The following is a 27,573-nucleotide window of genomic DNA, read 5'->3' as shown; positions in this document are numbered from 1 at the left end:
TTGAATTGAGAGATTTGGACATGTATCTTTAGGCATGACCAGTGGTCTTAAGGAGATGGAGACCGATATGGTACAGGAACTCCCATTATGTAGCTGCCGCATGGAGACGCCGAAGAGCCGTGAAATCCTCACTCTTGCGGATAGGAAATGCATGGCCACAGAGAGTGTAGACGGACAGGTAAGAATAACTGTAGAGACACTGGGATTGATTGATTTAATGAATGATGCTTGACATTTTCTGTTTGTTTTTTCACTTGGTGCAACTGAGAGCGAGCTGCCTAACACTAATCATTTCTTCATTCAACTGTCCTCTTCACATTTTTCACCTCAGTTGACCAGGTGTCAGAGCGCCGTATTAAAACACGAGATGATGCGGCCGTCCAACACCGTTCAACTGCTGGTTCTGTGTGAGGACCATCGGGCTGGCATGGTGAAGCATCAGTGCTGCCCTGGCTGTGGTTTCTTCTGTAGGGCGGTGAGTTATTGGCACCTCTGTGTCCTTTAATCACATGTTTGTGCTGTTTTATTGCCATGCCTGAGCTAGCAATCTTCAACAGTTCTGCTTTTTATTTGGCTTTATCATGCTTGTAGTGTTGTACACAGCCATTATATTTTTTTATTGCACCCTTCTATTGACATTTTGTTAGTCATTTATAAAACCTTCCCCTTATGCTTATTTCCCTCAGCATTAGGCAGGTGATTAATTGGGTTTTGACATTTTTTTAAAGATAGTTTTTTATACAGCGGTTTCCTCTAAAGTATATATTCAGAAGTTGTTTTGATGAGAGAAAAAAAATCCCCTTGTGGCTTTAAAATGGCATAAATGTAACATACACCTTCCTCATTTCGGGAATTGGTTTCTGTCTTGTCCTGCCACCTCTCCACACACTGTTCACCTGCTGTTTGGATATTCTTGAATAATTGAATCAGGAATTGGATCTGCACCTTTACGACGCACTAATGGGCCGATGCCTGAATTAACCCACTTCGGCTATGATTGGTGGAAATCCAAATCCAATCCAAAGCAGGAATCCTTTTTTTTTGCTCATTGTATGTAGCCGACATCATATGGACCTGTTAACAAAGTTAAAAACTGATGGTCTTTAAGGATCTGAAAAGCTCATCAAAATCAAAATTGAAAGCATGACCCATACTGACACTGGTGAATGTCTTCTGTAAGTCTCCAAACTTAAGTCATTCGTTACAACATTTCTAGGTGAAGTTTTGTGAAGGACAACAAGGACTTCATGACATCATGTTGGCAATGTCAAGTATTGTTTGTGTGATGTATGCATGCATTAACAATGCTTGTAGCCAGAGAATAACCTGGTCTTCTGTTGAAATAGCAGAAATGTCATTGAATTGAATTGTATCCAAATGTAACATCCAAATCCATCCAATTTTCCAATCAAGTATTGATGACTTGCTTTAGAATTACAGAGAGAATTGCATTTCACTGCAAAGCTAACACCCACTTAAAGGTATTTTAAGGGATTCCGGATGACGTCATGTCTGATGATATTTGAGCCAAACACCAAACAAAACCCCAGAGAGTGAACTCCACTCCAAAGCTTAAGCCAGCTTGTCTTTCTCATCAACCCACAGGGGACCTTCATGGAGTGTCAGCCAGACAGCAATATCTCTCATCGCTTCCACCGAGCTTGTGCATCCATGCTTAAGGGCCAGAGCTTCTGCCCGCATTGCGGGGAGGAGGCCAGCAAAGCCAAGGAAGTGACCATCGCCAAGGCTGACACCACCTCCACTGTGCCCCCTACCCAGGCCCCCGCCACCCCAAGCACCTCTGAGGGTAGAGCAGATACCACCACTGGAGGGTATGCTCACAAAATCAAGGGTGTCTCAAGGGTAGCTTCATAAGCATCTGGGAGGGCGGAGGGTAGTAAAAGGAACTGTTTGCTATTCATTTGAATCAAGCACACATGGAAAGGAAATTAATTTACATTTTTGTATGCACCTTGACATACTGGCCAGATTTGTGGACTTAATATTGCCAGTAACATGTTCGTACTTGATTGCTATTAAGTAAGGGATAGTGTATAGAACGCCGGTCATTATCGGAAAATAAATCCCGACAGGGCGAACAGGACCCCAATGTGCCAGCGGAGGGATCTTGTTTCGTCCTGGAGGGACTTTTTTTCTGATAATGCGGAGTGATATAAAAGATGTGAATTAAAACCACAAAAGAGCCGTGTAATAATACTTTTGATATGACTTTATAAATTAAACTGATGAGTGTTTATTCCCCTTTTGCAGGTCATCTCGCTTATCCGTGTCCAGTGAGGGCAGAGCAGACAGCACGCTGCCCAAACCTGTGGAGGTGGCAACCACGTCTCAAGCCCTGGTGGCTCCCAAACCAGGAGCCCCGTCAGTGGCTGGCGTGCCTGCCCTGCCTGTCCTGCCTGCCCTGGGACCACCTAAAGAGACCTTGGAGAGCATCCTGCTGGCACTGGACACAGAGAAGTAAGACCCCCTCGTGTGGAACACCGTAATTGTGTTGTGGCACGTGATTGATCAAGTGTTGAGAGTCTGCCCTCAGCTGTTTTGATCTTCTCTCAAGACTCTTTGAGGTGCAGTGATGTACATAGAGGAAACACTGGAGGTGTGTCAGACTGTCTAAAGACAAGAGAGAGATGCAGCTGTAGGGTTGTCTCCACTCACATGGCCACCCACTAGGGCAGATTTAAATATACATCATAGTCGTAAACACATTAACTTTGCACGATTAATCCAAAAGTGCTGCTTGCCTCAAGGTAACAGCTGCAAATAGACCGGATCTGGTAATGTTTTTTTTTAATAGTTAATCATTCCTTTATTATGCCATTCTTTCCTTCATTTACAGACCCAAGAAACTGCGGTTTCATCCAAAGCAGCTGTACATTTCTGCCAAACAAGGGGAGCTGCAGAAAGTCTTGCTCATGTTGGGTAAGAATTTATCACTTACTCATATTTTCCATCAATCACAGTAGGGATAGGGCTCATCTTATTTAACGAGACATAGTTGGATTATTGTTAACATGGCTTTTGTTTATTTTTTCTGACCAACAGTTGATGGCATTGACCCAAACTTTAAGATGGAGAACCAGACCAAGCGAACGCCCCTCCATGTGGCAGCCGAGGCCGGACACGAGGAAGTCTGCCACATGCTGGTCCAGGTAGAGAGCCTCAAATAGCCCCAATACCTTAACTTTTTTTAACTCTTCCAAATGAGAATGCTCCTTTAAAGCTCCTTGACAGTTGTGGTAATTCCATCATGTGGTTGGACTGCCAGCGAGTAAAGTCAATCATTACCTCTGCCATGTACTCATGTGCTCTAGAGTAATCCCCACGAGTAATTTGGGATTCTCCTGTCTGGCAGGCGGGCGCTAACCTCAACATGTGTGATGACGATCAACGGACCCCTCTGATGGAAGCCTGTGAGAATAATCACATGGACACTGTACGCTATCTCTTGAAGGCAGGGGCTAGCGTAACACATAAGGTTGGTCATGGTCTCTATTGAAACCTATTAGTTAGGAAAGAGTAATTCCGGTACCTATGCATCTATAACAGCATTCTCTAAATAGACCATGGAACTTTACATAGTAACCTGATTCGAGTTGTCAATCATGCAGGTAAGCCTTGCACCTTGTCCCACAAACTTGCAACAACTTGGATTGGGAGGCGAGCATGCTCGCAAAATAACACCCATGGGTGCTAGCATCTGTCGCTAGCATGTCTCTGAATGCATTTACGTATTTATTGCACAGCTATTGTATCAGCTGGCTACCGTTTCACTTAGTGTATTGAAAAAGGAGGAACTCAACTAGGGAGTGTGCTTAAGCAACAGTTAGTAGTATAAAGGTATAAAGTATAAACACATAGAAGTTAACAACTGCATGATTATAAGAAGGGCACTGTGAGTGCACTGACTATTATCTACAATTTCAGGGTTCAGCATCTATAGGGCGGCTTCAGCCAGAGACAATAAAGTAACTTGGTTCTTCTCCACACAAATATGGATAGTGCATTTTTTTTGCCTCTTTTGTTAAATATCTGTGTTGAATAGATATTTACCAGCCTCTGAGGAGTGTGTTTCTTATTTAGGGGCATGTGAAGTTTTTTATGACCTGATTTGTCATATTTCACACATTGTGAGTAAAGGACTGTGCTGTTTTGTGTGAAGAGTGTTTATTAATTGGTTAATTTGAGGATTTTATTTTGTCCTTGTCCTTTGTAGGATGCGGAGGGTTCTACGTGTCTCCACCTGGCTGCTAAACTTGGGCATTTTGAGATTGTGCAGCACTTGCTGAGCACTGGTCTAATTGACATCAACTGTCAGGTGAGTACTTTCTGTGTCACATACCACAGTAATGTAGTTAACTTTAGGTCTTGGATTTTTAACACAACCGTGGAATTTTTTGAAAAAAAGCCTGAGTTTCTCGGCCATAAATAATGTGGCACTCCAGTAGTGTGGAGTCAACTGTGTTACTGTATTCAAATTGGTAGAACAAGGTGCTAACACTGCAAAAAGAGCACTTGTACTGAAGGAAAACAAATGATATCTTTGTGTACATTCTTCAGATAACAGTGTGAAACTGGCCTGTCCCATAATACAATATTTATTTTTTGCAATATCTCAGGATGATGGAGGTTGGACAGCGATGATTTGGGCCACGGAGTACAGGCATGTGGAGCTGGTCAAGCTGCTACTCTCCAAAGGAGCGGACATCAACATCAGAGACAAGGTTCATATCTCTGGCACTGTCATACGTGCCCATGCTGAGGGCCTGGCTCTACAGAGTATGATGGCTACAACGCTTTAACAATGCTTCAAGTCTTTCTTATGCTTTTAATCAGGTTTCCTCTTTTGTGAGTTAGTGGATGCTTCCACTTAAGGAAAAAGGCTATTCAGACCTAAGAGTTGTTCCCATGCTGGGAAGTCTTGAAGCTGCTAGCCCTTAAATGTGGCTCCTACTATTACTGTATGGAGGAAAGGAAAAGTGTTCTGAAGAGTTGTGGACTCTTCCCTTCCCTATAGCTGTGCATTGAGAGAAATCCCCTCTATTTTCCCCACTAAAGAGAACCCTGATACAACCCTGTGACCTTTTGGTTTTAGGAGGAGAATATCTGTTTGCACTGGGCAGCGTTCTCTGGCTGCGTGGAGATTGCCGAGATCTTTCTGGAGGGGCGCTGTGACCTGCAAGCAGTCAACATCCACGGAGACTCGCCAGTACACATCGCTTCTCGGGAGAACCGTCTCGACTGCGTCACGTCAGTCAAACACTGCTTTTCAGCAACCTGGAAAATATACTATAAAGCACTGTGCACAAACAGTTAATGTGCAACCAGATAAAAGTTCTTTCGACGTTTCCTTTTGCAAGACAAAGCCTCTATTGTTGGTTTTTAGTGGCCTATTAGTAACACAACAAATGTCATATAGTCTATAGCAAATGTTTAGATTGTTCAGATTCTTATTGGATGTTTTGTGAGTAAGAGTGGTTGGAGGTCACAGTTACTAGATGTTAGAAATAAGAGTGCTTCTGGAGAATCTGTGAGATTTAATTTGACAGCCTTTATTACAACACATTGTGGTATCGCCCAATGCCACATGAAGTGAGGCACTTGTTTTAAATGGGTTCTCTTGGGTCCTCCACAGAATGTTCTTGTCCCGGGGGGCAGACGTGAGTTTGAAGAACCGTGAGGGGGAGACGCCGCTGGAGTGCTGCAGCCACAACTCCAAGGTGTGGAGCACGCTGCAGAACAGCCGCCGGCTGAAGGAGAGCCAGGGCGCCCGGGCCACGCCTGCAGAGAAGCTCCTCAACAGGTACCGCTACCTCCCCTGGGGCAGCAGAACAAGGCCCCGCGGGTCTTACCCCTCCACTTATAGTTGGCCAGCTTATTTGAGTCTGTCTGTGCCTTCATTGGACTATAATTAGCTTTTTCCTCTGCTTCCTTTTTATGGTGCTCTGGTCTCTTTAGGGGTCCTTTAACAGTGTTCTGCTATTGTCTTACCAGTGCACTGTCTTCTAAATTATCAATAACACATTTAACTGGCTGGATTTATTTGTTATTCCCCATACACTTGTTGTTTGTTTTCTCCTCCCTATCTCTCTTTCTCCCTCTAATCTTGTGTGTGTATGTTCATGTGTCTCCTCTGTGCTGCATGTCTGCAGGGATATAGCACGAGGTTATGAGGCTGTACCTGTTCCGTGCGTCAACGCTGTCGACAGTGAGCCCTGCCCTGACAACTACAAATACATCCCTGACAACTGTGTTACATCCCCAATGAACATAGACAAAAACATTACACACTTACAGGTAAGCAAGGGTTTGCTACACAGTTAACAGCCACTCACACGTATGCACATTTAGTCATATCGAGGCAGTAGATTTTAACAAGAGTTTTGTTTGTATGTACAAGTCGAATTAACACATATTTTATGCATGAACATAGAACTAGGTATCAAATATCGTTCCATGTTTCTGTTGACAGTATTGTGTGTGCAAAGACGACTGTTCCTCAACCAACTGTATGTGTGGGCAACTCAGTCTGCGCTGTTGGTATGACAAGGTAAGAACTCCTACTGTGACTACGGAATGGTTGCTAAGAAAATATTTGTCTCTCATTTGACTCCTGTCAACAACAAAAAACAGGCCACTTGGTGTGTCAGGGTATTTATGACTTGGGGTATTTTTGGGCAAAGAATTGCATAATAAATATGTTGTTTCAATAAATAGTCATCTTCATAAATCTTTCGATGATGCTTAGTCATGTGAAGGACAGGTAAACACACATGCAAAAGCTATTTATTCTAGATAGCATGTGTGAGAAAACAAACAGGTCACCCACTGTAAGTAGTCAAATTCAAGAAACAGCTGGCTTTCAGGTAGTAGAAACCGCAGGGCTTCAGTCTTCAATGTTCACTCCTTCAGGAGGGCCATTTACTGCCAGAGTTCTGCACGGAGGAGCCGCCACTCATCTTTGAGTGCAACCACGCCTGCTCGTGCTGGAGAACATGCAAGAACCGCGTCGTGCAAAATGGACTACGGTAACAACTCGCCACTGACTGTTGCTTCACGCATAAATATCTATCTTACAGTATAATAAGGTCACCCTCAGTCATATAAACATATCACTGAGAAGACCCTAGGACTAAAGCACACAGTTGTATACTCAATAATGCCCAACACTAGCATAATATAGAATTAGACAGTGTACCAAAGGCTCTCATCAGTGTTAATGTACAGTATCATGCTGCTAGATAGAAGACTATTCATTCATGTCCCATTCTCTTCCTTTCAGGTTACGCCTGCAGCTGTTCAGGACCAGTTTGATGGGCTGGGGGGTAAGGACGCTGCAGGACATCCCCCAGGGCACATTTGTCTGCGAGTGAGTCACTCCCTCTCTAGCTGATACTCTGAATTTCGCTTTGTCATTTATGCTAATTGTTCCATCTGCCATTGCGTCTTGGGTTCTTTGTCTGTGACTGGGATATCTGATTGCTGTCAATTTGTTGTCCTGTGCAGATATGTTGGGGAAATAATTTCTGACGCAGAGGCTGATGTGAGGGAAAACGACTCCTACTTGTTCAGCTTGGACAACAAGGTACTGACTACCACAATACTATCTTTAACGTCTAAGCAAAACATAAAACCATACCTAAAACTAACCTTACCAACGGCAATCTCAATTTTAATCCTTGTATTAAAAGCTGAAATGTTTGAAGCCTGGCACTAGCGTTGCTTTAAGGCAGCAGATGCTTTGAATTGCTCAAGGCAGGTCTTAATCCATGTGTTCCTAAAAGAGGTTGAGTGAATGCCCCATATCCCATAATGAGCCTGGATGATGAGCTACAAAGCCCCCAGATTGTTATGATGATGACTACTGATGCTGGTCTGGTGAGCCCACCAATCGTTCGGCAATCACCATAAACACTGTGTGTCTCATCTTCATATTGTTAAATGCCGCTGTTATGGAAGAAAGGCAGAAGGGAATCTTTTTTTTTTAGGTATGTGTCATTGACTGTGAATGGTTTCTTATATGTCTATGATGTGCGTGCGTGTGAGAGATGACCTCCATCTTGGAGAGAGGCAGTCGTACCCGCAGGTGACACAATTACTGAGCCTTCAGAGAGTGCGGTCTCCACACCAAGCGTGTGGCTTCGCTGGTTGGGTAATTGAGTTTTAAACCACGACTGTGGTGGTGTGGTAATTCCTAAGAGAGACATCAATCCAAGTTTCACTTGGGTAGATTTGTGGTGCTTGTGGGTATATAAGGTTGAATGATGATAACTTAACAAATTAAAAAGTGCCAACTTTGCTTAGCCTGTAAGTAGCTAGGTCAGTTGACCAGTCTAGGCTCACCATAATAGCATTCTAAAATTTCTATAACACAAATATTTGGTTTGGTTTCAATCCCACATGTGTCAGTCATGTAGGATGGGTTAGGTTAATTATGTCTGAAAATGCCAACTACACCTTTATTACATTACCTGTATAGTGCAGGTAATTAACTTCACCGCATATCTTAAACACCAGACAAATGCACACACGCTCAGTGGCATAACAGGAATGCAGCATAAGCTTGTCTGAAGGTTTAACATTCTGCCATGCCTCATTGTGAGCGTGTATGTGTAGGGGCGGGTTGCACAAACAAGTCTCAGTCTAACAGCTTATCACAAATTCCTTTTTATTCTGCCAACCCCTTGATGTTCCTCTTGAGGGAGATTGGAAAATAATAAGCTATTCCTTTGATATGGTTTGTGTTTATTCTCAGTGATTTGTTTGATGTGCCCACCTTTTCATATCCTACCTTAAGGGTGGCTCTATACCTTACACTTTCCTCCAGCATAGTGCCATTTGAGGTCCTACCTAGTGTCAAGCCAGTAGCCACACAGTTGGTTAAAACATGCATTTGTTCGATACCATGTCAGCAAGTAAGCATGGATTGGATATAGTTTAATACTCAACTAATACAGTTGTAGTGCAAACTGGTATGCGTTGGTAACCATGGTCTCCTGTTGCCTTGCAGGTAGGGGATGTGTACTGTATAGATGCCCGTTTCTACGGCAACATCAGCCGCTTCATCAATCACTTGTGTGAGCCGAACCTGTTCCCGTGCCGTGTGTTCACCTCGCACCAGGACCTGCGCTTCCCCCGTGTGGCTTTCTTTGCCAGCAAGAACATCAGCGCTGGCGAAGAGCTGGGGTACGAGAGGGGTGCAGCACCCCCTCTTTCACCACACCACACCACACCACACCACAACGGCACTGTCTCTGTTAGTTTAAACATACACCAGAATAACTAGAACACCATACCCTATCAAACAAGTAGGCACCTTACCATAACATACTCAGTGTACATATCATATATACCACAACATGCTCACATTCATACTTGTTAAAAGATAATAACAAAGTAGGCACTGAAACAGGAATTTAAAAATAGTGTGTAAAATCAATCATTTTAGCATGAATTAACCACGCTAGACTAAATGTTATCTGTAATCTGCGTTCTGCAGATTAATCTGTGGTGGCACCACCGCCTCAGTACTGCCCACTAGAGGCATATAATTGTAAATGCTCCCATAAGATACCAAGGTCCTCAAAAGTAATTTGTAGGTTCAGAAAGCCTTCTGTCTCAGTTCTGTCTTTGTTAATCAATAAAAAGAATCATAAATTGGTCTAACACATGTTATGTTATTTTCTTCTCTTCTTCCTTAGCTTTGACTATGGTGAGCACTTCTGGGACATCAAGGGCAAGGACTTCAGTTGTCAGTGCGGCTCCACCAAGTGCAAGTACTCTGCGGCAGCCATGACCCAGCGGCAGGCGGATCAGCAGCCCAGTGCCCTGCCCGACACCAGCTCCTCCACCACCCCCTCCAGCCCCTCCTGATCCTCCCCACGCACAGAGTGCTCCCTGTTGGGGCACACATCGCCATCACTGCCCCCCCTTTCACCTCCCTCCCTCCACCCTGCCCCATCCACTCCACCCTAGCACCACCCTCTCTACCAGCCAAACTCCACTGACTTGCTCACCCCCCCCTTCCACACCAGCATGGAGGAACACAGAAACGCACACGTGAACCCCCTTACCCCCTCCACCCCTAGCCCCCATGTCGGACCTAATGTCAAAGTCATGCCAGCTTTTGTTTTGCTGGGGTTCTGTACAGAGCGCCATGACTGAGGAAGCTAAAAACATTATGCATTTGGGCCAGGAAGTGCTTCCAGCGGCTACGTCTTAGAGATAGCTGGAACGGAAGACGGCGATAGGGGGGGAATGTGATACGAATGGTGTGTAAAAAAAGCCTTCTCTTTTTATTCTGATTTGTTTTTAAATCTGTAAGTGTTTTTTTTTTTTTATATAGTTGTTATTATTATCCTTCAACCATAGTTTCTCTGCCACCCCTTTGGACTGAAGCCTTCTGGGTAATCGAGTCAAATGCTGCTGGATCTTTTGTGAGTACTACAACTACAAACAGTACATTTGCGAGAGTGACTGCATGACTTGTGCCCACAGTGCATCCACAGCACATTATCTGCTACCACTCAGTCATCTGAGAGCATCTGTCAATCACTGGACGTCCACACACAATTCAGCTGACTGACCTGTCAACTGGGAGGAGCAGTCATTCACGTCCGTACTATTTGTACTGAGAAAGATGACGCTGTGTTGAAATTACTTCAGAAGAACTTGAGGAGAAATTAATGCCGAAGGACTTCTGGTGGAAAGGAGTGTTTGAGGGCCCATTGGAATTTATTTTTATTTTTTTCATTAAATGTCGTCTCTATCATATTTGTTGCATTGCACTGCGGCAAGATGCCTGTCTCGTCAATGGGATCCTCATAATTCTTGTCTGGTCCCAAAGGTCATGGTCCGTTTAATCCAGCCGGGTATCTTCCTCATGAAAAACAGAGGGCAGTGCTGGGCTACTCTTTGCTGACATGAGCTCCAATGGTGCAGTGTACTGGACAAGCTTCTTATTTCATACTTTTCTTGCTAGTCCTCTCGCATGTATCTGTCTTGGAAATGATTGGAGTGTTGACACATCTGCTCTCTTTTGTATAATTCCATTATGACAAATTGAAAAGGGGAGGGAGAATTTTTATTAATATTATTTCATTTTTAATGTTCAGTTCAAATGAAAAGATGGCATGTTTACTGAACACTTGCAAAAGTAAGCAGAACATTTGTATCGCTACAAGAAAACCAGGAGGATTGGGGACAGAGAAAATGGTGCTGAAAAAGTTTTTTTTTTTGTTGTTGTGTTCATTTTATATTGCTCACAAGAAGTGAATATGAGTTGTAAAATAAGATGAAGTCAAGTTTTTTGTTTTCTTTTTTTTACATTTAAATTTACCTCCAGTTTTCTAACTGTATTAGATGTAGTTAGCCAGTATCATTTCCGTTTCATGACTTCATGTGGCTGGTCAACCTATTATTCCGTCTTTTTAAATGTGCTTAGTATAGTATTGTCCCTTGTGCAAATTCTCAGAGATGTAAGTACAAAAATTCAAAAATAGAAATAAAAATACCTTTTCTTTATGTTACATATTTCTGGATGGTGAAACTTACGATGCTCCATGATTGGTTGTATCTTTCTTTTTCAATAAATTTACTACTAATAAAAGGATGCTGTTGACCACTGCATTCATTGCCTGTTTACATTTTTGCGTTGTAGTTTCATAACATAGTTGCCTGTCACCGAAGTTTAAATATAAATCTTGTCAGTATATGAACTGTGGTCATACTGTGCACAGATGACTGTCTAAGCGCTCCTTACACAGATTACATGCTAGATTTGTTTGGTTGTATTAGTGTCCTCTTTGTAATTGTAGTGTGGGTTTGAGTACATTTCCTGTTTGTACTACCAGTCCTCAATATCATCCAGAGTGATCCATCCCCATCAGCACCAAGCATTTTAAAATCTGAACTTGGACAAATTTCTGTTTTGATTAGAAGAAAGTGTGGAGTTACCGGGGACAAGTCTTTCATGCACAGCAGAGGTGTGTGAGTACTACACACCCATGCATACGTACGCAGGCACGGACCCCTAGTGACACACTCTGGCATGACTCAGTTGCAGGACACAATGCAACACGCTGAGACCTAAAAGCTTTCATTAAAATGCATGACGCTGAGGGCAACAAACATGAAGCCACTTCATCTTGTCAGGGTCACTGCTAGTGGCAGTCATTTTAATTAGGGACAGAATCTGCATCGTGAGCCCTGAGATTCTTCTAAGAGGAGAGACATGGCACTAGGAGGGTAGAGCAGGAAATCTCTGATTGCATATCAGCTTGGCCTTCTTTCCTCTGTATAAACTGCATAATGATTGTTCCCTTCCTGATTACCCAGAAAGAAAGGAGTTCCATAGAACTGCTATGAAAGCTCCAGAGGAGAACAGAGAACTTTGGATACGATGATTAAAGCTCTTAGCTAGCCCTGACAGGAAACTGTTTTCCGCATTCCATGGGGAAAAGTTCATGGGCCCAGTCTCCTGTTTGGTTGGTTCATTAGTTTGGACGTAGACAGACCAGACAGATGAGGGAAAGGGACGTACGGAGCAACAGACCAACAGACTGTCCAACTGGTGTCCTTTGCGGGTTTTTAAATGCTGGGGCACAAACAGTGAATCTACCATGGCAATGAGGAGGGCACTTCCCTACTCCAGATGGGCGGAGAGGAGATCCACTGTGGTCTATGGTAGGAATTATGTGGCTCAGGACACCAAACAGGTGCTTGAGTCTTACTTACATAGAGGTCTTCTTTCCACTTTTCTTTTTTCTAATCAAAGTCTTTTGTCTTCGTTTCGTTTTACACATTATTCTAAAAGTATGTTTCACAAATCAGTTTGTGCAGTAATGCTTCACAATTTTGCCATTGATCTCAGTTGATTAACTGTGATCTGATTATCTTAAAAGTATGACATGGTGCCAAAGATTCTGAGGACTAAAACTGTAACATACTCAAAACACCTGTGTACATGGTCCAGATTTCAGTAGGCCTACCAATGGGCTAATGACTGGACTAAACCCACATTTCACTTTTCCTAAAATAAATTGCTCTTGAAGTTCTCATTTTACCACTGTCTTACTGCCTCACTGTTTGCGTGCTATATTAGCACATATGCATTACCCCTCCCTCCATGCCACAGCCGAATTGTGGCCACACTTATACCTTTTCTTAATATAGTTATATATATATGTATATATAGATATAGTTTTTTTTTATATTACCTTGCCTACTCGCTGATATGTCCATATTTATTTTATGCTGGTCTCTAGACTTTATTCTTGCACTGTTGCACTGTTGGACTTACTCATTTGCACCATCACCATGACACTCACTCACACAGAGCACCTTACCTTACCTTACTATGCACAGAGAATCACAGGCTCAGTCCCTGCCTCAGTCATTGCAAGCACCTCTTGATTAATCACCCACTATGTGGATACTGTTTTTAGAATTGATTTAAATTAAGTGTTATTTAGTATAATTTGTATTTTAGTATATTAAGTATATATTCTTTATCTTCTACTGTCCTTATTGCTTAGTTGTGTTTTTTATATTATATACTTTTAATTACTTTTTTCTGCTGTTAGAGAATGTGTGTGTGATGTCTGTATGCTACTGAGACTTTGAAATTCCCCTGGGGATCAATAAAGTATCTATCTATCTATCTATCTATCTATCTATCTATCTATCTATCTATCTATCTATCAATCTATCTATCTTTAACCCCTATAAGATGTTTACTTAATTGCCAAATTTTCAATGTTTGCTAAAAGAACATTTATGGTATTTTGTTATTTGTTCTTACTCAAACTCATTGGCCTTGGCTCATTTTCTGTGAAGAACATAAAATATAACTTATTTTCAATGACTGCACACGGTACACCGCCCCTACACATAACTATTACATATAAGATGTTTGGGTCTACTGGACCCTAATGTAATAATTGTAGCTATGTACCTTAACTGTGTCCTCCTAACTGGGCCTGCTGTGTGTGTGTGTGTGTGTGTGTGTGTGTGTGTGTCTGAGTGTAGGTGTCTGTGTGCGGGAATGTTGTCTTTCTGCACCTGCTATTACAGTTTTTTTCAACTGCTTACACACTAAATCTTTGCTTGTCACACAATTTTCTAAACATGTCCTCCAAACATCATAACCTGACACCAAATCTGCAAAACCATACACTAATTCTCAGTGTTTGACTCAGTTTTCAATTGACTAAAACACATTTTGCAAAACACCACACACAATTTTCTACCTAACACACAAAAATCTAACAGGAAGTAACTTGATTTCGTTCTTCAAACACAACCCATCAAAATGCCACACTAAATCACCAGTGCTTCACTCTTTCTCTTCACATGTGCAAACACTCTTTACTTTACTGAACACCATCCAATCATTGCCTTAGTATAGGTCTATGAATAGTTATATAGATATAATAGAGCAAATACAGTAATCGGACTTTAGCTTACAGTAATGTTCTACAAAAAGTTGTCTTTTTACTCTATTTTTGTTTGTCCCCATGTTACAGTACCATTAGCTCAATACATTTTTCTGTGCCTCCAGAAATGCCTTAGGAACGCTTACTGTAGAATTGTTTGTTTCTGCAGTTGAAAGGGTCTATAGGCCTATGAATACATACTGTACACGACCCCTCCCCCCTCACACACACACACACACTTGTCTTTAGAAAAAAAACTACATCAGTGTTTTCAAAACTCCATGTACATCTGGTGGTCACTGTATTCTTCTTTGCTTTTTTTCTTGTTTGCTGTAAAATACTGTATTCACAACAGCAAATTATTTGGGAAAAATCACTATTTTTGGTTTCAATATAGCTTGCATTTTTACTGTGTATTTCAACTTCTCTTTGTTGATACCGTAACTTTCACTCTTGTATGGAAATACATATAGAAAGCCTAAGACAGAAGAGCTTTAGGTTTTGAGCAACAGTGTGTACATGATGTATCCAAAATGTCATATTATGACAAAAGTGTTTGTAATGTGAGGCAAATGTTTGCTTTAAACATGTGTTTTTGACATTTTGAATGTTGTGTGTCATTTTGCTGGAGATTTGGGGCATTTTGCATTTTGTGTGAGCAGTTGTGGGTTTTGTGTGTGGAGTTTGGAAAAATAGACACAGAGTTTTTAAAACGTGTGTAAACAATTGTAAAAAAACTGTAAGTATTTTTACATAAATTGACCATGTAACGTATAGATATAACTTGTAGATAGTGTATAGGCTACTAATGCTGTCTCGGTTTTTTAATTGAAGCTGTGAGGTCAGCCACATTTGGTGCTTGGCGGATGTTGACCTTGGGCGCAGAGTACAGTTCGTGGTCTCGCACAGACACATCCAACAGAGAGAGACACACCGCCACGTTTGGGCCCGGCGAGAACGACGACAGCCTGGATGAGTCTGACGTGGGCACCGAAGAACCAATATACTACGACACAATTTATGAACTCGAAGGGTCATTCCATAGCAAAAATGTTCCAAATATCGTCGATGCGCACGAGGCTTTCTCTGAGGACATCGACAGGCCATGGTCTGGGAGGTAGGCCATAACCCCCCCCCCCTTTTTTTTACCTCAAGTTTTCTCTACTACAACGTACACACTAACCTCGAAGTTCTAAAAACCTACTGTCCTTTTCTGAGGAAACGTAAATTAAGATTTGTAGTGAACTAACATCTGTAATGTTATGTTAGCTGTTATGTTAACTTTGCTCCACCTGCTGCAACGTGTTGTGAAGTCATATGGTTATTCTTAATGTACTAGAAGACGTTTCTGAATGACGCACAGCCTACTATTGATTTCACATTAAATTGCCATTTCAGTAGCCATGCATGCCTTAATGTACAGGACAAGAGCGGACATTAATGGAACCGAGCTGATGAAAAATCCCACAATATTTTAAAATGATAAGGAATACAGGAAGCTGGTTTGATTGCACCATTTAGACAACTTTGAAATCATGCTATTCATATTATATGGCAGGCTATCGGTGATGATTAGACATCCCAGCATACATAACCCCTACTACTACCATACCTCCCTTTGGTTCCTGCGCTGTAATGCATTCAGTCTTTGCTACCACTATTTGTGGACCATCAAGTTGGACGTCGACTGATTCCTCTATTAGGGTAGCACTGCACTACACTTGAACAACCACGAGATGGAGTAGAGTTTGTTTTTATAATCTCGAATGTTTTCGCGCACTGACTCACTTCAATGACAAACGATATGTTTAGGCTTGAGAATTGTGTCATTTTTAAATGAAGTTAAATTGCCATGTTCATATCTGCACCCCGGTAGGCTATGTATCTGATTGTGGAGCTAGGGTTACGTGAATAATCACTGGAAGTAGTTTAGTTTTGATGAGATGTGTCTCTGTCCTCCTAGTCGACCGGCTCCAACCGAGTTTTGCCTCAGGAGAAGAACTGAGTGACAGCGGACATAATGCGCACGAAACCTTAAATCTAAATGAAGGCTAAGGGGTTTCAGGATATCTCACGTAGACCTCCTGGTGAAAAGATAATTACTAAGCGCCTTTGTGGTCATCAGAACGTAGCCTAATAAATAACCTTAAAGACAGCCAATGGGTTTATAATAATGATGACGAATGACATCTGTTGGAAAAATGCGTATAATGTACCAAAAGGATATCATTCTATTGCAACATGGAATCCACATTGCATTCAATTACACAAGACCCACATCTTAGCATGAATAAGATAACTGAATAAGTGCTGTTCAATATTTCAGAGTAGGCCGAGGCTATATTTTAAATAGTATGTGTTTACCAATGCGTTTTTATTAGGCATACGTGTGATTACATTGAGCTAGCTGATGAAATGCATGCTCTTTCTGGGTTTCAATAAGTTCTGAATAAGGTCGCATCTTGGGATCAAATTGACGTGCAATGAATACAGTTGTGGTGAAAATGATCCAATGATTCCAATACCTGGAAGAGTTGATATCGGGTCAACTTTATTGTAGACTTCTGTAGTGCATGTACTGTAGTCTGTTTTTCCACAAAGTAGGCTACTTTAATAAAACTTTAGATAAAACTTTGCACTTTGCAGTGCGCCCTATGACACCGCCACAGGAAACTGTCACCATTAAATCAATTGTCAATAATCCACGACTCCGTTTCAATGGTGGCGATGGCTACTAATGCATTTTATATCTCCTCTGCATCATTTTTAAGCGTTATTGTGTGCAGACCAGCTCTAGTTTCCAATACAGCCTGCATATAGATTATTTGGATACTTGGGTGTGTAGTGGTGCTACTAGACGTGAGAAACGTGTCCTTTAGTTCAGCCTGTGGTTTATCCATAGGTGTATCTCGGCCGTCACATCCTGCATGTCTGTCTAATATCCACACCCCATCACACTGTGCCAGGATGTACCTTCCTTACTCTTCATGTGCTCGACTGCGCTGAGACCACATGATGTGTCTGTGGCTCCTGCTATGACGGGAAGCACGCCTGAGAAAATGTGCTCTGAGAACAAATCGCCTACATTTTAATGTTAAGAGTTTACCTGATGTCGTTTTCATCGTATATCAATTACATGCAGTAGGCCTATCGGTTGGATTAATCAGAGTATGCAATTGTTTATTTCGTCATTAATTTAGACTAAAGCGTGCGTGAAAACATTAGAAAATAACCTGCATGACATTTGATTGACAAAATTCTCTTTATTAGCCTTTGAGTGCAGCATTAATTCATGCTGCGAGTTTACTGCCTGATAAACCCCATCTTTTGACTGTAGCCTACATGTGTCACGTCTTCCTGGCTGATGCCAACCAGTGTGTTACTTCTCCACAATATTTGAAAATCTATAGCTTTTCTGTACTTTTTCCTGCTTTGTAGCCTGCTCAGTGCACGCACCTGTGGCATTCAAATTTGTCAGAGACGGCGGAAAACAGAGCTGGTATGGTCCTGACCCCCAACAGGCTATTGCAAGATTACGCTAAAAAAAAAACGCAGAATAGGGAAGCTGAGTAACTTAAGAGTTATAAATAAGCTTGTATTGATCGGATGTGGTGGAGAATCCCTCCTCCCGATTCTGGTGGAGAATCGTTGTGCAGGTGGCCTTGCCGATAGGCTAATTTCAGTCACATGTGTCTATTCATGAGGACCAGTGCCTACTCAATAGACTACATTTGTACATCGCAAGTGGCCAAGTGGAAGTACGGAGGAAGACGCTTCTGAGTGTTTTGTAATTCATTCACATTTTGCTCGTGAAGAAGGGATTTTTTGCCATACAGCCTTGTTTAGTTGGAGTCACCAAAAGAACGGAGATTTACGACGATATTGGAGTAGTTTGTACCTTTTTTTTAATATGGCAAAATTGACATTCTCCCTGAATGACATTCTACCATGAACACGTTTACCTTTCGGTTTGGTCATTTTTCGACCTGGAATATCCTCCTCTGATATATAGAATGAATTAATTTGCTTTTCCTATGGGTCAATGAAGTGTGGTTTACTTGGAACGCAAGCACGCGAACTTTACGATTTATTCGTATTACGCCGAATGATGGATTGAGGAGGTGTAGAAAGAAGAGATACAATCAAGAGAACACAATCCAATATTTCTCTCCTGTTGTCACATCACACGGAACAGCATACACTGATGGAGACTCTTGGTCTTTGCAAGTGTGTGCGTTGTGATGCTTCTCTTGCCTATTGTAATTAATGTCTTTTTGGATATTCCTTGTTGGATCTGTTCATTTCTAGAATGGCTCGCTTTGGAGATGATCTACCCACCCGCTATGGAGGCGGAGGTCCGCCGGGCGCTGGAAGAGGGGGCGCCCGAGCGGGAGGTCCCCCAGGCGGCCAGAGGATGTACAAGCAGTCGATGGCTCAAAGAGCCAGGACAATGGCTTTGTACAACCCCAAACAGACAAAACAGAATTGCTTCACTGTCAATCGCTCCTTGTTTATTTTTAGCGAGGACAATGTCATAAGGAAGTATGCTAAGAGAATTACCGAATGGCCATATCCTTTCCATTTAAAAAATACCGTCAAAATGATAACAGGTTGCAAGTGATTTGAGTGATGCAAGCTTATCTGTGTGAGAAAAGATCTGTCAAATTTGACCCATGGTTCCAGTCTCTGTAAAACCGACATTTTGCATCATTGTAATGTTACCTTCATAACAGTGTACCCAACATAAGAAGATACCTAACATTCAAAATACCAGTTTGTGTCAATGCATAGGTATCTAATAGGCGAAGACTCTCGCAGCAAGCATTGGGTTTGGGTGGTACCACAGCAGTTGTCTCAAGCTTTATTGCAGTTAATTCTGTCGTGCTTTCGAAGAAAACAGGCCTATAGATGTCTTCATTGTCACGGGCAATCGTTTCTGATAATGAGATTTCACATCCTAAATTCACAGGATGTCATATAACGCTAGTTTAGTCTTGATGTAAATTAACATTTTAACAAATTATGTTTATAAGGTGTCAACCTCCACGAGTTACCTCACATTTAAATTTACAACAAGCTACTTGTAGAGTTCATGCTAGTTGTCTAATCCCACGGCACTGGCAGTTTCTGAAATGCCACTTACAGCAAACCAGTCTCAAGTACCGTGAGCTTTAACCCCTAAGTTTTATCTCGTGAAGTGTTGCGTTGGAATGAACTTGGCAGTCATATTTTAGATCGCGCGATAAATTTAAGGAAGGCAGTAAGTCTCGAGGCGCTCTCCAGGGTACTGAAATTCCTAACGTCAAGTCGGAGCGTCGTTTAGCAGTTCATTGTCGTAGTGGAACCTAAAACAATGTATACATCAAAGCTGCATACAGATTTATTTCCTGTGGCCAAGCGGACAGCTTTTGATGGTATATGAAAAAATGGAGCACACTGTGTATGTGTGCCATTCGGGGTGCGACTTAGGAAGTTAATGGAGCTTTACGTGGCAATTCCATAAAGACGTAACCTCAGGGGAATGGTCATGTAAAATGGATTGGAAAATGGATCGTGCCTGAATCCCTAGAAATCAGCATACTCACCACATAATAAGTTAAAAGTAAAGACATTTAGTTGTACTAAGTACTGCAACCTTTCTTGGAACTTGTTTTAGAAGATAGAAGATTCGCTAATAGGTGGATTATGTCCTAATGGCATTGTCATAGCTTTTACAATCATTGCAGTGCCCATTTGTACAGTCATATATTTGATTATTGTTTACCTTTATCAGTAGATCTGCTGTGCAATACATTAGTAATTAGCAATACATTAGTTAGGATACTACATTGAGTTAGTTCTTATGTCCTGTCCTCCTCTGAGTGCAATGCAATATTATGTGTCCAGATTGTGTCTTTCTTTGTCCTTCCTTGACCTTCACACTCCATTTGAGTACATGATCCTTGCCACTATCATCGCCAACTGCATCGTGTTGGCCCTAGAGCAGCACCTCCCATCGGGAGACAAGACCCCCATGTCCGAGCGCCTGGTAAGCACTGCAGGAGGCTTCCCACTCTCTGGCCTGCCTCTCTCTCTCTCTCTCTCGCTCTCTCTCTCTCTCTCTCTCCTGGCACCTGCTCTTCTTCTCCTCTAAATCTGTTGCTCTGGTCTTCTCCCTCTTTTTCTGATGTGTAGGCCTGCCCTTTAACCTAGATGGAATATTTAATTCATGTTGTAATGGATCTGTCTTACAGCTTGTTATCTGAATTTGAAGGTCATTTAGGTGTTTAAGAATAGTAAGGTGGATCATAGGGTGAAAGGGGGAAGGGGAAGGGAGGAGGCCCATCTCAACAGGAACACTGGTTCTCTCCTACTCTCTTTTACTCACTCGTTCACTCTCTATCTCTCTGTCTCTCTCTTAACTCCCACACACATCATCTTGAGCAACACGCATTGATCATTTTTCGCTGCTGCACCAGTGTCGCCTGGTGACCAGAGAGCCCATTAAAAGGGAACCCCCGGTCCCACCGTGAGTGCCCAGGCTCTGGCTGACGCCTGGGCCACAGTCCCCTCCTCCCCTCCCGGGTCCACGGGGGTGGCGCAGCCTGGCTGGTAGGCTCATTAGCACAGCATTTCCATGAAGCATTGACACATGTGTCCCTGCTGGCTCTCAGCTAGCCTCCGCGTCGTCACGCTGGGATGGCTTTGATCCATCCCTGGCTTACTCGCACCGCCAAGACTGCCAATTGAACCCTTTGCCCGTAGAGCCTCTGAGCTCAACACAACAATAACGACATAATGTCAAACAGAGTAGAGCGGAAGTCATCCAAGCAACCCTCTCCAGTGACCAGCAAAAGACATTGTGGCTGGCTAAGTGGCTGGCTGAAGTGGCTGGCCATGGAATGCTGTGCAGAGCTTTGTAAGCATTCATGTAGACCTCTGCTTTCGTTGTATAACTGTCTTGAGCAGCGCTTGTCTTGATGGGACACAGTGACGTAGCCGTGGTTGTAGTTTGACCTGCTATGCTTTGAGACAAACTCGGCCTCCGCACATAGACGTCGATGGCGCACTCCACTTACAACGTTCGATTACATTAGATTCCATTGTTTTCAATACAATCCCACAAACTAGCGCCGACCTTTGCCACCGCCACCATCGATTACGATTCAGTTCTATTTTTGTCAGCGGCACTAAATAAAATCCATCGTTTACCGAATGCTTGTCAAGTTAAACACTTCAGTGCTGATGTGCGTGGCATTGGGCTCTACTGAGTCACCTCTTTTCTCACCATTTGTGAGGTCAGTCAGAGGGGGCGTTTTCCCCCCTAACTAGGCCACCTGCTCATGGCTGCAATTAGTGGCACAATTATGGTGAAACCTCTGCAAATGGCGCAAGGAAACCACAAGGCTCTTGACACATAAAGATGTTGATAAGAGGTGGGGGGAGAGAGCAAGCAGTCTCCTGTTTCTGCTGATTGATTGTACATCCAGAACACAGCTTTTCATCAATGGCCTCAATGGTATGGAAATGGAATCCAGAACAGGTGATTGTGTGTGTGTGTGTGTGTGTGTGTGTGTGTGTGTGTGTGTGTGTGTGTGTGTGTGTGTGTGTGTGTGTGTGTGTTTATGGGTGACTGAGCACACTAAGGACTTGTTTGTTCTACAAGTCTGCTTTTTCCATTTCTTTTACTTATTAGGCCCTTCCTGGAACAAAAAATCCCCATAATTCATAGCACCGGCCGTCTTCAGGCGATAGATGTTTCCACGCGACGCACCTCCCAGAATCATTAATTCATCCCTCGCGTCCCTCATTTGCCCCCCGCTGATAAGTCTGAGATTACACGAGGCGGCCTGTTTGCCTTCTTTGTTTGGTATTGAGTGAACACGTTTCAGCCATTATTCAGAGTTTGTTCATGCAAGATGCTCTGAACAGTTAATGTGCACTCAAGGCAGCAGTGTGTTCAGGCTCTTCTGCTGCTGAGGGTACTGACTGTTACTTGCACAGATATGAAAATTATAATTGCTTGTCTCAAGTTTCAAGCTTTGCCTGGGATGTGAAGACAAAATTGTCTGACTTTCTAAGGGATTTCAAATAGTGTTTGGATGTGTGGGGTTGGTGGTTCAGACCTGTAACCAAGCTGTATATCCCCTTGCTGGACCGTATATGTTGCGGGGAGTGAGTGAGTGTGTTCGTACTTTCAGATGGTAATTGGCATACCAGCAGAAGCGGTGCGTGTTCAGTGTGTTGCTGTGACTGCGTACCTTGGGCCGGGGGGCTTTGCTGACATTCAGGCTGGCCAGCGAACAAACGTTTTGTACACACTCACACACACACACACACACACACACACACACTGAATACAGTCATATAGGAAGATGATAGCACACATTCAAACACATAGAAACACACATCACACACATGACACACAGACACACAGACACACACACACACACACACACACACACACACACACACACACACACACACACACACACACACACATACACACACACACAGACACACACACACACGGCAACAATCTGTGGGCAGCCTTCCAACTAGTTAAACAGCAGGCACGTTGCAAGGTGCTACCTGAGGAATCACTTCAAGATGCTCGTCTGTCAGCAATATTGGCTTTTCAATTAGCGACATGAGCCAATCCAATTTATCTCTTGTAGCAGTTTACAGCATGCTGGTACCAAATGAAAAAAAAAACACTTAAGGCAATGAGAGGGTCAGTTCAACCCATCCCACTAGCCACTCATGTGTATGTGTGTCGTCCCCTCCGTCTCTCCTTTACTGAGATCCCCCTGTTTTTGTCCTCTGCTCAGTGTCTCTCTCTCCCTCTCTTTCTCTTCTTCCTTTCATCTGAGGCGAGGTCTCTATATTCCTCGACCCATTCTGCGCGTGTCACGGAGGAGAGTGAAAGGGACCATCTCTTTTTGCTCTCCCTGGCCCCTCCACGCTTCATTAGCTTCTCTTTTCCTTTCGGACAAAAAAAAAAAGTCACCCATATCTCCCTTTTCTCTCTCGCCCTCTCCCTTTCTCTCTCTCCACAGGACGACACAGAGCCCTACTTCATTGGAATATTCTGTTTCGAGGCCGGCATTAAGATCATCGCCCTGGGCTTCGTCTTTCACAAAGACTCCTACCTCCGCAACGGCTGGAATGTAATGGACTTTGTGGTTGTCCTCACTGGGTGAGTCCCCCCCCCAACCCCCTCTAGTGCAGAGGTGAAAAAATGCCACAGATGGAGTACGCAGTGTCTCTGTATGTGTGCATGCGTTCGTGCGTGTGTGTGTGTGTGTGTGTGTGTGTGCGTGTGTGTGTGTGTGTATGGATGACATCATGGGGAAAGTACAGGACTGTCATTGTTGTTACTGCTGAGCTGAAATCCTTGTGTATGCATGAGTGTGTGTATGTGTGTGCGTGTGTTTGTGTGTGTGTGTGTATGTTCTCCCTGTTTTCCCAAGCAAACGTTGCCTTTAGCTGTTCTGCTTATTACCCAACTGGAGACAGCCGAGGCCATTAGACAGTGGAGGATGTAGCTGAGTTTCGTCCCCTCTTGGGGGTGTCAGAACATGCTCGCTACCTTCAGCTGTTTTTTGACACCAGACAGGGCCATAGGCCTGCTGCTTGTAATGAGCAATATGTTTAAAAATGAGTGCTGATGGTCATAATGGTCAGCACAGTCACATCATGACTGTCCCCAAGACACACAAACAAGTCATGTTTGTCCTGGAAACGCTCGAAAATGCAACCTTTCCACTTTTATTTTTACTTATACAACAATTGGGTTCTATGGAACTATTTATTTGTTTCTGATTGGCCGAGAGACGTTCCATGAGTTGGAATATCCCTGGACATTTCAACTCAGATTCAGTCAGCACAGCTAATAATAAATCACTCCGCGATACAATGCGAAGATTTGACACCCAGCTCTCCACTATTTCAAGCAATGGGTTACTCCTTAGCAAACCATAACGAAACAGTGCTTCACCACATCTGTGGATTAAGCCACACAGTCAACTCAATGTAAGTAAGATAAACGAAGATCAGCATTGCCAGCATTGTGTATAATATGATTGTCACTTGGAGGAGACTTGTAGATAACTAACGTTAGCATAATTAGCTAACCGCTGCTAACGTGCTAGCATCGTCACGTCAGGCTGTGCACAGTAGTGTAACATTTATTCACTATACATTAATAAAGTTGAGTGGTTCTGCAATGTAGACTATGTTTCCGTTTTTTTGCAGTACCATGTCCCTTACATGACATGGCCCAGTGTCCTTGTAACATGCATGCAGCAAACGTAGATATGAATGTGATTTCAGCCCGACTTTCAACATTTCTTTCAAGAAGACATGTAAACCAAAGACCCGTAACGAGTGGTCTGGAATGTTGGTTACCTAGCAACCAAGACGCTGTCTATTGAAAAGGGAACTATTTTTTGATGCGTAAGAACGATGTCGAAATTAACATTTTTAAACAATAATGGGGTGTTTTCAGATTATTTAGTTTGTGGTAGAATTGTTGTATAAAAGCAATATAGCACTCGTGATCGTGGGATTGGTCATGGATATTCCCACGGCTGTTGTTGCCTGCGCCACTCGGCCTCCGGCCTCGTGGCTACGGCCGAACAACACCCGTGGGAATATCCATGACCAATCCCACTCTCGCTCGTGCTATATTGCTTAATCATTTGCTCGAGGCATGCAGGCTTGTGTTCAGACGCCGCGGTTTTCCTTTGCCTCTTGTATTTCCCGACAACAAACTGGAGGCGTTGTACTCAAAAAGTGTGTATGTGTGTGTCTGTGTCTGTGTGAGTGTGTGTGTGTCTGTGTGTGTATTTGTGAGGACCTCTGGGTCCCACCATCCAGCATCCCCATCCTCAGCGTCTGTGCCACGTTGAGCTCCGCAATTTATGAGTGGCTGCTTGTTGCTCAGGCCTCTGCATCGTAAAGGGGGCTGGATTGGATTTATTGAGTAAATGATGGTCCATTCCAGAGAGTCAACAAACAAATAAATCAACGCGAGGACCAATGGCCGGCCAAAGGTAATGAAAATGGAAAGAGAGCGGGCTCAAATGAAGGAGTGAAAGAGGGCCAAGGAATGACAGAAAAGCAGAGACTGAGAAAGGGAGTGTGAGAGAGAGTGAGAGAGCCAGAGAGGGAGAGAGGGAGAGAAAGAGAGAGAGAAAGATTGGGCTGAGCTGATTCATGGTTCCCAGCTGTGCAAATGAAGGCTCAGCAGTGCAGAGCTAAAGAGCAGCCAAAAGGAAGACAAACCTTGCGCGAAACGGTCAGCAGGATCGAGGTAATCATTTCACCGGTTAGATAACGAAACCATTGTGCTGGTCGGCCATGTGACCCCATGGCATCGAACTGCCACTACTCAGTGTGTGTGTGTGCCTGTGTGTGTGTGTGAATCCATGAGGGGTTTGATGGGAAGGGGTGGAGTTTGGTCACCTGGGAGACTGCCGGCTTGTGTTGCCCGGACAACGGCTCCTGCGTTATCCTCAGCCAACCCTGTGGAGTCAGGTAGCCGCGGTCCTGACGTCTGTGTGTCCTCTCTACGTCCGCGTCACCTACCCTCTCCACTCTCACCCCTGTGGCCCTCGTCAGCCACCCCTCTCCTAATGTCATCTCCCCTGGAACACCGCGTGTGGTGCAAGCAGGAGACACACGATGGGCCTGTGCGGTGTTTTTCTCTGTGTGGTTGCAAATCCAGGAACACACACACATTCGCCGCACACTCATCAAATGCACACCAAACACACACCTGAATCGTCACCTGAGTGAGTCTTGAGTTGAGCACCCCTCAGGGGCTCGGCTGTAACTAAGAGAGCCGCTGCCAAAACAGAGTAGTCTCACTCGTGACGGACATCCTCTTTGAAGGGGATCCAGCCCACAGTCTTGGCAAGGGGGGAGCTTGGCTTTCTGCCGGCACAGCTAACCGATTGCAACCACTAGCTGACTCATCAGCACGCATCTAACAGTGCATGTGTATACTAAAGCACCTTCTGAAATGGCTGAACTGCCTGACCTCTGTTTTCATGCCAACGACAACGCCTTTGATTATGCATTTGTAAAAGAGAATACTAGAGATGAAAACAAATGTGTTTGGCTCCGACATCCAAACGAGGCAGCCCGTTATCTTAGCCTTTTGCTAACCTTGAGCTAATGAGCACAGACAGCTAATGAGTTTTAAGAAGCACAAAGAGAAAGAGTATAAGTATAAGTATATATACTCTTTTGATCCCGTGATTTGCTCTCTGCATTTATCCCAATCCGTGAATTAGTGAAACACACACAGCAACCAGTGAACACACAGTGAGGTAAAGCACACACTAATCCCGGCGCAGTGAGCTGCCTGCTACAACAGCGGCGCTCGGGGAGCAGGGAGGGGTTAGGTGCCTTGCTCAAGGGCACTTCAGCCATTCCTACTGGTCGGGATTCCACTGTCCTGGCAGTGGGGAGCAGGTAGGCACTGCGTGGGTGTGCTGCTAGACCAGCCAAACATCTGCTTGGACAGAGGCCACTCCCGGGTAGAACACGTGTCCCGGTTGTTCAGGTGTTCCCACTCCGTGTTGTTTCTGGCTGCGTCTTCTGACACAAGACGAGCGTCTCTCTTCTCAGACACGGTGATTGCAGTGTTGTTGTTTTTATGTCCCGGTGTGTGTCTCTTCTCATTTCTGTCCTTCTGAGCGGCGATTGGGCCAATGTCGTGTCTCGGTTGCCTCAGCCTCCAGAACACATCTTTTATTTTAGCGCCAGTGCACTGCGCAGTTCAAGGTGAAACCTCTTAAGGGATTCGTCCCCGGGTCCCACAGCGACACCTAACTGGTGATTTATCTCCGTGTGGAGGCACGGTCTCTCACCTCTATCCTCCTCATGCCCTCTCTCCTTCCCCTGTGTGTGTGTGTGTGTGTGTGTGTGTGTGTGTGTGTGTGTGTGTGTGTCTGATCCTTGATGCTGATGCTAGCGTAGGATGAGTTTTAATGGAATCCAGGATTTCACATGAGCCTCTGAGACTAAGCCTGTTTAAGGTTAAGGGTACAGTGAGGAGTGTGTAGAGATAGAGAAAGAAAGAGAGAGAATGGAAAGGAAGAGGGAGAGAGAGAGAGAGAGAGAACTGTGT

General features: G+C 43.7%; 2 protein-coding genes across 11 annotated transcripts in view; both read left to right on the top strand.

Moving 5' to 3' along the window:
• Positions 1-11,646, top strand: part of ehmt1b (euchromatic histone-lysine N-methyltransferase 1b) — a 32,827-nt gene extending 21,181 nt beyond the window's left edge. For 9 of the 10 annotated variants that reach the window (XM_076284805.1, XM_076284807.1, XM_076284806.1 and 6 more), the window contains exons 10-27: positions 33-178; positions 332-475; positions 1,606-1,832; positions 2,272-2,478; positions 2,858-2,940; positions 3,064-3,170; positions 3,374-3,496; positions 4,235-4,336; positions 4,638-4,742; positions 5,114-5,268; positions 5,654-5,821; positions 6,171-6,315; positions 6,491-6,568; positions 6,931-7,046; positions 7,301-7,387; positions 7,525-7,603; positions 9,029-9,204; positions 9,720-11,646. In XM_076284805.1, the coding sequence (XP_076140920.1) occupies positions 33-178; positions 332-475; positions 1,606-1,832; positions 2,272-2,478; positions 2,858-2,940; positions 3,064-3,170; positions 3,374-3,496; positions 4,235-4,336; positions 4,638-4,742; positions 5,114-5,268; positions 5,654-5,821; positions 6,171-6,315; positions 6,491-6,568; positions 6,931-7,046; positions 7,301-7,387; positions 7,525-7,603; positions 9,029-9,204; positions 9,720-9,891 (2,420 nt within the window). In that variant the 3' untranslated portion in view covers positions 9,892-11,646. The remainder of the gene's footprint in view (positions 1-32; positions 179-331; positions 476-1,605; positions 1,833-2,271; positions 2,479-2,857; positions 2,941-3,063; positions 3,171-3,373; positions 3,497-4,234; positions 4,337-4,637; positions 4,743-5,113; positions 5,269-5,653; positions 5,822-6,170; positions 6,316-6,490; positions 6,569-6,930; positions 7,047-7,300; positions 7,388-7,524; positions 7,604-9,028; positions 9,205-9,719) is intronic. The other variant, XR_012986826.1, reaches the window with a different exon arrangement.
• A 901-nt stretch (positions 11,647-12,547) lies between these two features.
• The window catches only part of cacna1bb (calcium channel, voltage-dependent, N type, alpha 1B subunit, b), a 173,789-nt gene continuing 158,763 nt past the window's right edge, over positions 12,548-27,573 (top strand). The window contains exons 1-5 of the mRNA XM_076284803.1: positions 12,548-12,702; positions 15,288-15,570; positions 18,762-19,022; positions 20,376-20,481; positions 23,492-23,631. Of these exons, the coding sequence (XP_076140918.1) occupies positions 12,639-12,702; positions 15,288-15,570; positions 18,762-19,022; positions 20,376-20,481; positions 23,492-23,631 (854 nt within the window). The 5' untranslated portion in view covers positions 12,548-12,638. The remainder of the gene's footprint in view (positions 12,703-15,287; positions 15,571-18,761; positions 19,023-20,375; positions 20,482-23,491; positions 23,632-27,573) is intronic.

This window comes from Alosa pseudoharengus, unplaced genomic scaffold, assembly GCF_046254945.1.
Source record: "Alosa pseudoharengus isolate Yale_2024_CS ecotype anadromous, Long Island Sound unplaced genomic scaffold, YU_APseudo_1.1 YU_APseudo_1.1_scf_14, whole genome shotgun sequence".
In the NCBI taxonomy this organism is placed as follows: Eukaryota; Metazoa; Chordata; class Actinopteri; order Clupeiformes; family Clupeidae; genus Alosa; species Alosa pseudoharengus.
This window is presented reverse-complemented; position numbering and strand designations above follow the sequence as displayed.